At 44.8% G+C, this 15,129-nt stretch overlaps 1 protein-coding gene across 1 annotated transcript in view; it reads right to left on the bottom strand.

Moving 5' to 3' along the window:
• Nucleotides 1-15,129, bottom strand: part of arhgef2b (rho/rac guanine nucleotide exchange factor (GEF) 2b) — a 75,296-nt gene that overhangs the window by 31,559 nt on the left and 28,608 nt on the right. Inside the window, exons 8-11 of the mRNA XM_079837767.1 lie at nt 13,144-13,394; nt 11,686-11,811; nt 1,963-2,080; nt 1,591-1,842 (exon numbers count right to left, since the gene is read on the bottom strand). Of these exons, the coding sequence (XP_079693893.1) occupies nt 1,591-1,842; nt 1,963-2,080; nt 11,686-11,811; nt 13,144-13,394 (747 nt within the window). The remainder of the gene's footprint in view (nt 1-1,590; nt 1,843-1,962; nt 2,081-11,685; nt 11,812-13,143; nt 13,395-15,129) is intronic.

Genomic DNA, 15,129 nt, shown 5'->3' with positions numbered 1-15,129 from the left:
TGAGAAAATTGAGAGACTTTTTAATGCTTAATGTTTTGTTATGTTGGTGTTTAAAAGTGTGTGTTATGTTAGTGTTTTTGGAGGTTGCCATTGTGGTGAAGTGTAGAGCATGTGCTTGACCTACTAAAAACTATTAAAGTTGTTTTAATAATATTAATCTACTCTGGGCATGCCATGAATGTAACAAAACCATCTTCTGGCTAGCCAATAAAATCTTGTAAAAGGTTTTGTAAATGCACTCAAAATGTTTTCTTTGAATGAATGTAATTAAATCATGGTAAGGATTTTCATGTGATTAAATGGCTTTCTTTCAGCATTAAGCACTTTTGCTAGGCTAACTTAAATAAATGAGTTGGTCCAAAACATTGCAAATGAGTTGGGCTGACACTATTAAATGAAGCTGTGCCTAACCATAGTAAATAAGTACATTCAATTGGAATAACAGAATTGCATAATGCTGAAATAAAGCAAGTTAATCATGTGGAAATACTTTCCATGATTTTTTTATGTTCATTCAAAGAGTTATTTTTTTGAGTGCAGGAACAGTGTGAATGTGAAGAGAACTGGGTCATTTTTACACTTGGTCCACTTTAAGGGCGTTTTCACACCTGCCTTGTTTGGTCTGGATTTTCGGACTTTTCAGTTTGGTCTGAATCAAAATCACAGGTGTGAAATCTCCCCGTACCACGGGCCGACCAAACAGACGAAATCTGGTCCGACGAAAAGAGGCCGGATCAAACTGAGCAAAGCTTCGGTTCGTTTCTAGTGTGAAAGCATTTTCTGTATGGTTTCAGACTTTCAGACCATTTACAGGAAGTTCCTGTTTATGTTTAAATATTATAATGTTATTTTTAAATTCAATCTAGGCTACATTGATTATGAAAAGTGAAAATATGCACAATATGTCAGAAGACAGAAAGTCAGAAATAATTTTGAACAAAATTTTGTATGATTTTGCTTAGAAAGCCTTTCTTTAATGTGAATTTCGTTTCGTATAAATTGTATCTTAATTTTAATCAGTGTTTAATCAGATAATTGCCTGGATTTAATAAATACGAAGCAAATAGTCTATAGCAGACAATAATCGCGGGAGCGATCACATGCTTTGCACATGAACTGGAGCGTCTCAAATAAACCAGGCTACTCGTCTCACAAACATGAGAAATATGTGAATATAAAGCTTGAAATGTCCACTTTTAAACGTAACGAATAAAAAAATAGTCCAGCAATGCGACTGTTCAATAGTGGCAGCGATATGTGTCCGTTCATTCACTCTTGTCAAAGACGCTGACGTCAGTCGCACGTTTACAAACCAATCAATGTCCAGATGCCCCACATGATGAAGACGAGTGGACTCAATAGTGCACTCGCATGATTGCAATGTGAAACCAGACCAAAACTAACCGAATGTATAAAAAGTAACAAAACATGAACTTCGGTTCGGACCTTGGAGTGGACTTTCAGGTGTGAAAACGCCCTAAGAGTCTGAGTTGGGCTCTTTTAAGAGGACTGAAGTGTAAACCCCTGAGCTTCGTGTCTCCAGGACTGTGCTGTACATGATCAGGGCAGAAAGCGTGATAATGGCGGCACCTTTGAGTCTGGAGCCCTGAGCGGTCTTCCACAGCAGCGCTCCCTCATGGATGAGACTGCGGCGCAGCAGCTCTCCTCCACCAAACACTCCTCCACCCTTCACCTTGGCCTCCGCCCGCGGGTCCAGCCGGGACTGGATCTCCTGCAGACGCTGCGCCCGCTCCAGCTCCTGAACCTGCTGATCCACGGAGAACAGCAGCTCCCGGATCAGCGCCAGAGCCTGAGCCATAGCCCTGCTCTCCTCTTCACTCCCTGCCGGATCAAACACAGGCTCAGACCAGGCCCAGCTCCAGATGAGGCCAGACGCCCTCTTCTGCTTGACATATATGATGCATTTAGTTTGAACAGCCTTTAGTTTGGCTGTAGTCTCACCTTTGGTGTTGTCCAGTATGCGCTTGATGAGCACGGGGTATTTAGTGATGCGCTGAGTGACCAATAAGATGCACTCCTGGACGCCATGGCGACGCAGTAATGGACCTTTGCTCACCCGCTTCACAGGATCATAAAAACAACATATATTTCATTAACAGTGTTCATTTTGACAGCAAATTTTGATTTAGTTTTAGTCGTAGTCTTTTGACTAAAATGCCATTTAGTTTTAGTCATATTTTTGTCGCCTGAATTGTTTTTAGTTTTAGTCTAGTTTTAGTCTCCTAAAATCTAATGAGTTTAGTTCAATTGTAATACATTAAGCATTTAAGCGTCACATAACCGACTGTCACTCGAACTGACATTTACATCATTTTGTTTTTGACATTAAAAATACACAAAAGAGCTCAATTCACTTTTTTAAAAACATCTATATAGTTTTTATAACTGTGTTTCTGTTTTAGTCAGTAGGCCATATCAGGTTAAGCTAAAGCTTCAAATAAGTGTTTTTTATTTTAATTTCAGTTAACATGTATTTAATTTCAAGTAATTAAGTATTTTTAATGGTTTTAGTGAACTATTATAACCCTGATACTTTATTTCTGGTCTTTCCTCCTGACTATGAATTAAATAGGAATGAAATTAAATACAGTTTATTGTGTACGAATATATAATGCGTGACTTTTAATGATAAACCAGCTGGAGATACACCAGGACTCTTATTTTGAAATGTCTGCTCCTCTATTGCAGTTGCAGGAGCTCATTCAAGTTCAGGAGATAAAATATGAGTCATTACAACCGTCTAAAACATATTACTATATAAACATGATAAAGTAAACACTGTCATTATTCATCAGCATTAGCTCATAAACACTGGTCTGGCATAAGTGTGTGTTATTGATTGAGCCGCTCTGGAGCTGGATTGGGTGTGTGTGTGTGTGTGTGTTATCGATTGAGCCGCTCTGGAGCTGGATTGGTGGTGTGTGTGTGTGTGTTATCGATTGAGCCGCTCTGGAGCTGGATTGGGTGTGTGTGTGTGTGTGTGTTATTGATTGAGCCGCTCTGGAGCTGGATTGGTGGTGTGTGTGTGTGTGTTATCGATTGAGCCGCTCTGGAGCTGGATTGGGTGTGTGTGTGTGTGTGTGTGTGTGTGTGTGTTATCGATTGAGCCGCTCTGGAGCTGGATTGGGGGTGTGTGTGTGTGTGTGTGTGTGTGTGTGTGTGTGTGTGTGTGTGTGTGTGTTATCGATTGAGCCGCTCTGGAGCTGGATTGGGGGTGTGTGTGTGTGTGTGTGTGTGTGTGTGTGTGTGTGTGTGTGTGTGTGTGTGTGTGTGTGTGTGTTATCGATTGAGCCGCTCTGGAGCTGGATTGGGTGTGTGTGTGTGTGTGTGTGTTATCGATTGAGCCGCTCTGGAGCTGGATTGGGGGTGTGTGTGGGTGTGTGTGTGTGTGTGTGTGTGTGTGTTATCGATTGAGCCGCTCTGGAGCTGGATTGGGGGTGTGTGTGTGTGTGTGTGTGTGTGTGTGTGTGTGTGTGTTATCGATTGAGCCGCTCTGGAGCTGGATTGGGTGTGTGTGTGTGTGTGTGTTATCGATTGAGCCGCTCTGGAGCTGGATTGGGGGTGTGTGTGGGTGTGTGTGTGTGTGTTATCGATTGAGCCGCTCTGGAGCTGGATTGGGTGTGTGTGTGGGTGTGTGTGTGTGTGTTATCGATTGAGCTGCTCTGGAGCTGGATTGGGGGTGTGTGTGTGTGTGTGTGTGTGTGTGTGTGTGTGTGTGTGTGTGTGTGTGTGTGTTATCGATTGAGCCGCTCTGGAGCTGGATTGGGTGTGTGTGTGTGTGTGTGTTATCGATTGAGCTGCTCTGGAGCTGGATTGGGGGTGTGTGTGTGTGTGTGTTATCGATTGAGCCGCTCTGGAGCTGGATTGGGGGTGTGTGTGTGTGTGTGTGTGTGTGGGCATGTTTTTGTGAAATATCAGGACACAAATGTGTATAATGACATGGGTATTACAAAAGAGGGTGAAATATGAGGACGTTCCCCATGTCCTCACTTTTCAAAATGCTTATAAATCACAGAACAAGTTTTTTTTCACAGAAAGTGAACTGCACAGTCTCCTGTGAGGGCTAGGTTTAGGGGCAGGGGCAGTGTGTGTGTGTGTGTGTGTGTGTGTGTGTGTGTGTAGATGGGTAGGTTTAGGGGCAGTGTGTGTGTGTGTGTGTGTGTGTGTGTGTGTGTGTGTGTGTGTGTGTGTGTGTGTGTGTGTGTGTGTGTGTGTGTTATCGATTGAGCCGCTCTGGAGCTGGATTGTGTGTGTGTGTGTGTGTGTGTTATCGATTGAGCCGCTCTGGAGCTGGATTGTGTGTGTGTGTGTGTGTGTGTGTGTGTGTGTGTGTGTGTGTGTGTGTGTGTGTGTGTGTGTGTGTGTGTGTGTGTGTGTGTGTGTGTGTGTGTGTGTGTGTGTGTGTGTTATCGATTGAGCCGCTCTGGAGCTGGATTGGGTGTGTGTGTGTGTGTGTGTGTGTGTGTGTGTGTGTGTGTGTGTGTGTGTGTGTGTGTGTGTTATCGATTGAGCCGCTCTGGAGTTGGATTGGGGGTGTGTGTGTGTGTGTGTGTGTGTGTTATCGATTGACCCGCTCTGGAGCTGGATTGGGGGTGTGTGAGCCGTGTTTTCCAGAGGTTAGATCAGTTCAGATCAAATGTGTGATTAAATGTATTCAGTCTTTTCGCTTATTCGGCCGAACACTGAAAGTGCAATTTGTGCTATTTTTGTTGCTGAATATTCAGTGCATCCCTAATAATCAGCAACATGCACTCACACTAATAACTTTATTTGATTGGTTCAATGTGCATCGACACAGATTACTGTATTTGAATGTTTACTTGATATAACATAACAGAGAAATGCATAAAAAAGCATAAAAGCATCATTGCACGATTGTCTCTAAAGTCACATCAGACACTGGGATACACGTTTCTAACTTCAACAGTCATGAAACCAACTGTAATGTGTTCATCTGTGTGTCAGGTCTGATGCACACCTTTGAGATATTTGATATTTAATCAAACTCATGAAATATGGATATGTATTTAGGCTACTGTATGGGCTCACACACATACATATATATACACACAACATATGCTCGATTTAAATATGTCATAGCTGAGAAAACACAGAATAAATTATATTCACACCAAAAAATCTTATTTTTTCAGACAAGAGTTAGTGTTTCTCTGTGTAGATCAAGGAGCTTTACACACAATCTGTGAGCTGAGCTGTCATGTGGACTAGATTTGGGTGTGTACAGTGGTCATTTACATACAGACAACAGCAACATTATGGCCAGTGAAACTGCTGAGTCAGAGGCTGCGTGACCGAGCGAACTTCACGACCGTTAAAAAAGTGCGTTCTATAGTATGAATGAGTGTAGTTTGGCTGGATGATTAATCCAAACTGACATTTAGAACCTCTAACCGGCATCATTTTTAGTGATGCACCGATCATGATTTTACATGGCCGATTCTGGTGCCGATAATTGTTTTTTTTCAAGCTAACTGGCCGATTCCGATACCGGTTTCCGATTTTTTATATTTGAGCCGCTCTGGAGCTGGATTGTGTGTGTGTGAGCCTGTAGGTCGTGTGTTTTACAGAGGTTAGATCAGTTCAGATCAAATGTGTTCATCGGAGACACAGGACATCAGTTCTGACCCCATCTCTGCCCTAATCCACCCTCACTAACCCTCACTAACCCTCACTAACCTCACTAACCCTCACTAACCTCACTAACCTCACTAACCTCACTAACCCTCACTAACCTCACTAACCCTCACTAACCTCACTAACCCTCACTAACCTCACTAAACCTCACTAACCTCACTAACCCTCACTAACCTCACTAACCTCACTAACCCTCACTAACCTCACTAACACTCACTAACCCTCACTAACCCTCACTAACCCTCACTAACCCTCACTAACCCTCACTAACCCTCACTAACCTCACTAACCCCACTAACCCTCACTAACCCTCACTAACCTCACTAACCCTCACTAACCCTCACTAACCTCACTAACCCTCACTAACCCTCACTAACCTCACTAACCCTCACTAACCCTCACTAACCTCACTAACCCTCACTAACCCTCACTAACCTCACTAACCCTCACTAACCCTCACTAACCCTCACTAACCTCACTAACCCTCACTAACCTCACTAACCCCACTAACCCTCACTAACCCTCACTAACCCTCACTAACCTCACTAACCCTCACTAACCTCACTAACCCTCACTAACCCTCACTAACCCTCACTAACCTCACTAACCCTCACTAACCCTCACTAACCTCACTAACCCTCACTAACCCTCACTAACCATCACTAACCCTCACTAACCTCACTAACTATAGACCAAGATGGCGGCGCGAGTAGATCGCGAGGCTCAGCGTCTCTCCAGATTCTGCAATTTTGCGGTATTTTTCCTGTTCTTCTCGGGTCTGTTCGCACAGAACAGTTGTGCCTTTACATCGTACACCCGCGCTGAGCTTTTGGATATTGGTTTGCGAATTTCCGACAGTTTTATGGACAATCTACAACTCCTTCCTGAGATCGCTAAGACACCGGTGACTCTGCACTCTACCCGGCCGGGCGGAAGTGCACGCAGGCGGCGGCGTGATCGTAAACAAAGGCGAGGGAGACGTGGAGGAACGCGTGCTAAGCCAACGCTTACTCCTCATCGGCTCTCTTTACCCAGCATTTTCCTTGCCAATGTACGGTCGCTAGTGAACAAAATGGAGGAGATTCGACTCAGCATCACACACAGTAAGAAACTTTTGAACTGTAACGTCCTAATATTCACGGAAACCTGGTTAAACAGCGGAATACCGGACACCGCTATCGAGCTAGCGGGACGCCACACACTCCGGGCGGATAGAACATTAGATGGCTCTGGGAAGAGCAGAGGGGGTGGATTGTGCATTTATATTAACAAAGCTTGGTGCACAAACTCTGCTATTGTTGGGAGTCATTGTTCAGCTAACCTGGAGTTTCTCATGGTTAAATGTAGACCGTTTTATCTACCGCGGGAGTTCACCTCCACTATTATCACAGCAGCTTATATTCCACCCGATGCTGATGCCAAGCTTGCTATGAAAGAACTTCACGCAGCCATCAGTAAACAACAGACTGATCACCCGGAAGCTGCGTTTATTGTTGCAGGTGACTTTAATCACTCAAACTTAAAGTCAGTGCTACCCAAGTTTCACCAGCATGTTTCCTGCCACACCAGAGGAAACAAAACCTTAGACCATGTCTACACAAACATGGCCGGAGCTTACGTTGCGACACCCCTCCCCCACCTGGGACAGTCAGACCACCTCTCTTTGTTTCTCAGACCCAAATATTCACCCCTCATCAACCGCGTGAAGCCATCAATGAAAACCATCAAGGTGTGGCCTGCGGGGGCAGACTCCACACTCCAGGAAAGGTTTCTAAACACAGACTGGAGTATGTTTGCTTCTCAAGCCACCAGTGGCGCTCACACGGACATTGACTCCTACACCTCCTCAGTATTGGATCATATCAATACCACCATCGACAGTGTTACAACCCAGAAACAGATCACCACATACCCAAATCAGAAGCCTTGGATGAACAGGGAAGTACGACTCCTGCTGAAGTCACGCAATACTGCCTTCAGATCAGGAGATGCACAAGCCTACAGCGCATCCAGGGCAAACCTGAAGAGGGGCATCAAAAAGGCCAAGCACTGCTACAAGCTTAAGATTGAGGGTCACTTTTCCAACTCTGACCCTCGACGCATGTGGCAGGGCATCCAGGCCATCAGTGACTACAAACCCCCCCACTCCACCCCCGCAGCCACTGATGTCAACTTCCTGAATGAGCTAAATTACTTTTATGCTCGTTTTGAAAGAGACAACAGAGAAACTGCCACCAAGCTCAAACCCTCAGCTGACCACCCACCAATCACACTCTCCACCACAGATGTCTGCAAGGCACTGAGCCGGATCAGCGCGCACAAGGCTGCTGGACCAGACAACATCCCTGGACGTGTGCTCAGGGCATGTGCGGAGCAGCTCGCTGGGGTTTTTACAGACATTTTCAACCTGTCTCTCGCCCAAGCAGCTGTACCATCATGCTTTAAACGCACTTCCATTGTGCCAGTGCCGAAACACTCCAGCCCGAGGTGCCCTAATGACTACCGCCCTGTAGCACTCACACCCATCATTATGAAGTGCTTTGAGCGGCTGGTCCTGGAACACCTAAAAGACTCTATACCATCCACATTGGACTCACACCAGTTTGCCTACCGCAGCAATAGGAGCACAGAGGATGCCGTTTCCATGGCACTGCACTCTGTGCTCACCCATCTGGACAGTAAAAACACTTATGCACGCATGCTGTTTGTTGACTTCAGCTCAGCATTCAACACTGTCATCCCATCCAAGTTAATTGCCAAACTTGGAGACCTGGGCATCAACACTTCAATGTGTAACTGGATTTTGGACTTCCTAACTGACAGACCCCAGAATGTTCGATCAGGATCCACCTGCTCCACATCCATCACACTCAACACTGGTGTACCACAGGGCTGTGTGCTAAGCCCGTTTCTCTACTCCCTCTTCACCTCCGACTGCAAGCCTGTGTATGGAACTAATTCCATCGTCAAGTTTGCGGACGACACTACGGTGATTGGTCTCATCAGCAACAACGATGAGACTGCCTACAGGGAAGAGATCCAGCACCTGGCCACATGGTGCGCTGATAATAACCTGCTCCTCAACACCACCAAAACGAAGGAGCTCATCGTGGACTTCAGGAAGGAGTCAAGAGGCACACACGACACCATCCACATCAATGGAATGGCTGTTGAGCGTGTCTCCAGTTTCAAGTTCCTGGGGATCCACATCTCGGCGGACATGTCGTGGACGACCAACACCTCCAGCCTGGTCAAGAAGGCTCACCAGCGCCTCTTCTTCCTGAGGACACTGAGGAAGAATCAGCTCTCCTCGGCTATCCTGGTGAACTTCTACCGCTGCGCAATAGAAAGCATCCTGACCAACTGTGTGGCAGTGTGGTATGGGAGCTGCTCTGTTGCGGAGCGCAAGGCACTGCAGCGGGTGGTGAAAACTGCCCAGCGCATCACAGGGACTCCACTGCCTGCCATCGAACACATCCAGAGGAAACGCTGCCTGCATCGAGCTCGCAGCATCCTCAAGGACTCCTCTCACCCAGCCCACAGACTGTTTTCTCTCCTGCCCTCCGGCAGGCGTTTCAGGATCCACCGGACCAGGACCAGCAGACTAAAGAACAGTTTTTTCCCCAGAGCTGTCTCTTTATTGAACTCAAACCCCCGTTGATCCACTTCCCTCATAAACTGATAACTCTCCTACCTCACATCTTCCTTCACTTTGTTATTTGCACTACTGACTGTTTATTACAGTAACAACTGTTTACTTATGCATTCTGCACCACCATACCGTAACTGGATAATGCTCATCTGCACTGCCGACTGTTATTTACAGTAACAATGTTTACATTTGCATTTTGCACCGTACTTCTAACTGGAATATGCAACCACTTTCCACTGCACTTTTACACTTTCTTTCGGATAGCTCTGTCCATAATTTATTGTACTAACTTAATCCACTGCTATATTCCTCATATTAGCCTAACATATTATTGTATACCTCTAACTGTAAATTCTGTTCAAGTAATAACCGTCTGTATATTTATTCATAGTACATAGTCACCTGTAAATTCTGTTTATAGTAATAGCCATCTGTATATTTATTCATAGTACATATTCACCTGTAAATTCTGTTTATAGTAATAGCCATCTGTATATTTATTCACTGTATATATTCATCTGTAAATTCAGTTCTACTTATAGTAATAACCATCTCTCTACTTATACATATTTATATATATTCAGAACATTTTTATGTCCTGCACTTACGCAACCATTGTATATATCCTGCACTTGCTGCTATTGCACTTCTGGTTAGACCTAAACTGCATTTCGTTGCCTTGTACTTGTACTTGTGTAATGACAATAAAGTTGAATCTAATCTAATCTAATCTAATCTAACCCTCACTAACCTCACTAACCCTCACTAACCTCACTAACCTCACTAACCTCACTAACCCTCACTAACCCTCACTAACCTCACTAACCCTCACTAACCCTCACTAACCTCACTAACCCTCACTAACCCTCACTAACCTCACTAACCCTCACTAACCCTCACTAACCTCACTAACCTCACTAACCCTCACTAACCTCACTAACCCTCACTAACCCTCACTAACCTCACTAACCCTCACTAACCTCACTAACCCTCACTAACCCTCACTAACCTCACTAACCCTCACTAACCTCACTAACCCTCACTAACCTCACTAACCTCACTAACCCTCACTAACCTCACTAACCTCACTAACCCTCACTAACCCCTCACTAACCCTCACTAACCCTCACTAACCTCACTAACCCTCACTAACCGTCACTAACCCTCACTAACCTCACTAACCTCACTAACCCTCACTAACCCTCACTAACCTCACTAACCCTCACTAACCTCACTAACCCTCACTAACCGTCACTAACCTCACTAACCCTCACTAACCCTCACTAACCTCACTAACCTCACTAACCCTCACTAACCTCACTAACCTCACTAACCCTCACTAACCCTCACTAACCTCACTAACCCTCACTAACCTCACTAACACTCACTAACCCTCACTAACCTCACTAACACTCACTAACCCTCACTAACCCTCACTAACCCTCACTAACCTCACTAACCCCACTAACCCTCACTAACCTCACTAACCCTCACTAACCTCACTAACCTCACTAACCCTCACTAACCTCACTAACCTCACTAACCTCACTAACCCTCACTAACCTCACTAACCTCACTAACCTCACTAACCCTCACTAACCTCACTAACCTCACTAACCTCACTAACCCTCACTAACCCTCACTAACCCTCACTAACCCTCACTAACCTCACTAACCTCACTAACCCTCACTAACCTCACTAACCCTCACTAACCCTCACTAACCCTCACTAACCCTCACTAACCTCACTAACCTCACTAACCCCACTAACCCTCACTAACCCTCACTAACCCTCACTAACCTCACTAACCTCACTAACCTCACTAACCCTCACTAACCTCACTAACCCTCACTAACCTCACTAACCTCACTAACCCTCACTAACCTCACTAACCCTCACTAACCCTCACTAACCCTCACTAACCCTCACTAACCTCACTAACCTCACTAACCCCACTAACCCTCACTAACCCTCACTAACCCTCACTAACCCTCACTAACCCTCACTAACCTCACTAACCTCACTAACCCTCACTAACCCTCACTAACCCTCACTAACCTCACTAACCTCACTAACCCTCACTAACCCTCACTAACCCTCACTAACCCTCACTAACCCTCACTAACCCTCACTATTCTCCTCTCGCTTTATCTGCTGACCAAACTGACAGTTGATTTTCCTCATAGTTTTTGTCATCCAACACTAGTTTTTATTGAGTTATCGTCTCGTTTTCATCAGTGAAAAAAGGTTGTTGACGAAAATTATTCACCAACGAAATGAACCCTGTTCATTCTGCACAAACGGTGAGCTGGTGTGTGTGTGTGTGTGTGTGTGTGTGTGTGTGTGTGTCTCTCACCCGGATGAACTGCTGGAACCTCTTGTCCCGCGCCAGCTGCTCCTTATAGAGCTTCACAGCCTTCAGGTGGCGGCTGCAGAACTCCACATAACACTTCCTCATGTCTTCTGCATTCTGCCCTGAGAACTGAAGACAGGACACGCCATTCACAGGCAAGGAAGATTCCTCAGTGCCTTGATATTTATATCACACAGAAATCCCAGAACAATGTTTTCCAATTTCTACTTGTAATTGCTACTGGTGTAACTGATACAATCATTATTTGAAGTGTTGTAATTGCTAAAGGTGATTTGCTTTCTGAAAAAAGTGTTTATATCTGAACTATAAACTTTTATCCAGTTCTGTGATCATCTGAATGATTGTAAGACAGAAATGATGACACTGTGTGTGAAGTTTGTGTTTCATTCACTATAGCCAGAAGTATTGAGCCGCCTCCACATCCCGGAGTTCAGGAGTGTGTGTGTGTGTGTGTGTGTGTGTGTGTGTGTGTGTGTGTGTTCGCTTCTACACACATTAGTGAGAGAATGGGCCGCTCTCAGGAGTGTGTGTGTGTGTGTGTGTGTGTGTGTGTGTGTGTGTGTGTTCGCTTCTACACACATTAGTGAGAGAATGGGCCGCTCTCAGGAGTGTGTGTGTGTGTGTGTGTGTGTGTGTTCGCTTCTACACACATTAGTGAGAGAGTGGGCCGTTCTCAGGAGTGTGTGTGTGTGTGTGTGTGTGTTCGCTTCTACACACATTAGTGAGAGAATGGGCCGCTCTCAGGAGTGTGTGTGTGTGTGTGTGTGTGTGTGTGTGTGTGTGTGTGTGTGTGTGTGTGTGTGTGTGTGTGTGTGTGTTCGCTTCTACACACATTAGTGAGAGAGTGGGCCGTTCTCAGGAGTGTGTGTGTGTGTGTTCGCTTCTACACACATTAGTGAGAGAATGGGCCGCTCTCAGGAGTGTGTGTGTGTGTGTGTGTTCGCTTCTACACACATTAGTGAGAGAATGGGCCGCTCTCAGGAGTGTGTGTGTGTGTGTGTGTGTGTTCGCTTCTACACACATTAGTGAGAGAATGGGCCGCTCTCAGGAGTGTGTGTGTGTGTGTGTTCGCTTCTACACACATTAGTGAGAGAATGGGCCGCTCTCAGGAGTGTGTGTGTGTGTGTGTGTGTGTGTGTTCGCTTCTACACACATTAGTGAGAGAATGGGCTGCTCTCAGGAGTGTGTGTGTGTGTGTGTGTGTGTTCGCTGAATGGGAAGCTCATGTGTGTGTGAAGGGGCGGCTCAACACTTCTGGCGACGGCTCTCTCTGGATCAGAACACAGATCTGCTCTGATTGGACTTGGAGCTGAATCACCGTCATTAGGGATAAGATCATGTGGGTGTTTGAATAAGATCTCCATCTTCTAATGATTAATTAAGCTCTACGAGGTCCACACCGAGCCGTTGTGTGTGTGTAATGTGAAGTGCGGAGTTCACCTGCTCCACCAGTATGTCTCCCAGCTTCTGGATGGTGAAGTTGCGGCTGCTGCTGGGAGCCAGGCTGTGGTTTCTCCTCTGCCGGAGTTGGCTCAGGAAGCTGGAGTGAATGGACAGCAGCTGGTCCAGGCAGGGGAAGATGGCATGAACCACACCCACCTCCATCAGCCCCTCGTCCAGCATGCCTCTGCGAAACACCCCGTCCATGATCCGCAGCGTCCGCACGTGGTTGAACTCCGTCTGAATCAGCTCTGAACCACACAGAGGGAAAACACCTGAGCATTGCATACATCCATGAGGAGAATCAGATCACACACAAGAGTTCAGGATTTAGGTCAGCTGACAAGATTTCACAGAAAGTGTTTTGCATATAACAGCATCAAATCAGTGTGACAGCACATTTTGATTTAGTTTTAGTCGTAGTCTTTTGACTAAAATGCCATTTAGTTTGAGTCATATTTTAGTCACCTGAATTGTTTTTAGTTTTAATCTAGTTTTAATCGACTAAAATCTAATGAGTTTACTTAAAGGGTTAGTTCAGCCAAAACTGTAGATTGTGTGATTAATGACTGAGCCTCATGTGGTTGGACACCCGTCAGACCTCCGTTCATCTTCAGACACAAATGAAGATATTTTAGTGTAAATCTGATGCTCTGAAAGGCCTCCATTGGCTCAACTTTACACTCTCAAGACCCTTAAAAGACACTAAAGACTAAAGTTACAAAGTCCATCTCACTACAGCGGCTCTACAATAACTTTATGAAGACGAGAATAGTTTCTGTGCGCAAAAAAACCCTAAATAACGACTTATATAGAGATGACGATTTCAAAACACTGTATCATGAAGCTTCGAAGCGTTATGAATCAGTGAGTCGATTCAGCAGTTCAGAGCGTTATGAATCAGTGAGTCGATTCAGCGGTTCAGAGCGTTATGAATCAGTGAGTCAATTCAGCGGTTTGGAGCGTTATGAATCAGTGAGTCGATTCAGCAGTTTGGAGCGTTATGAATCAGTGAGTCGATTCAGCAGTTTGGAGCGTTATGAGTCAGTGAGTCGATTCAGCAGTTTGGAGCGTTATGAATCAGTGAGTCGATTCAGCAGTTTGGAGCGTTATGAGTCAGTGAGTTGATTCAGCGGTTCAGAGCGTTATGAATCAGTGAGTCGATTCAGCGGTTCAGAGCGTTATGAATCAGTGAGTTGATTCAGTGGTTCAGAGCGTTATGAATCAGTGAGTCGATTCAGCGGTTCAGAGCGTTATGAATCAGTGAGTTGATTCAGCGGTTCAGAGCGTTATGAATCAGTGAGTCGATTCCGCGGTTCAGAGCGTTATGAATCAGTGAGTCGATTCAGCGGTTCAGAGCGTTATGAATCAGTGAGTCGATTCATGATTCGGACATTCATGAGGAGAATCAGATCAGACACAAGAGTTCGGGATTTAGGTCAGCTGACAAGATTTCACAAGTGGCCCAAATGAGAAAGTGTTTCGCATATAACAGCATCAAATCAGTGTGACAGCACATTTTTATTTAGTTTTAGTCGTAGTCTTTTGACTAAAATACCATTTAGTTTGAGTCATATTTTAATCACCTGAATTGTTTTTAGTTTTAGTCTAGTTTTAGTCTCCTAAAATCTAATGAGTTTAGTTCAATTAATTTAAGCATCACATAACCGACTGTCACTTGAACTGACATTGACATCATTTTGTTTTTGACATTAAAAATACACGAAAGAGCTCAATTCACTTTTTTAAAAACATCTGTATAGTTTTTATAACTCTGTGTTTCTGTTTTAGTCAGTAGGCCATATCAGGTTAAGCTAAAGCTTCAAATAAGTGTGTTTATAATCCACCCTCACTAACATTTCTGTCTTGTTTTTATCTGTTGATGAAACTGACAGTTGATTTTCCTCATAGTTTTTGTCATCCAACACTAGTTTTTATTGAGTTATCGTCTCGTTTTCATCAGTGAAAAAAGGTAGTTGACGAAAA

The sequence above is a fragment of the Gobio gobio genome (assembly GCF_949357685.1).
Source record: "Gobio gobio genome assembly, chromosome: 15".
NCBI classification, from domain to species: domain Eukaryota; kingdom Metazoa; phylum Chordata; class Actinopteri; order Cypriniformes; family Gobionidae; genus Gobio; species Gobio gobio.
Note: the sequence above shows the minus strand (reverse complement) of the source record. Positions and strands in the feature narration are given on the sequence as shown.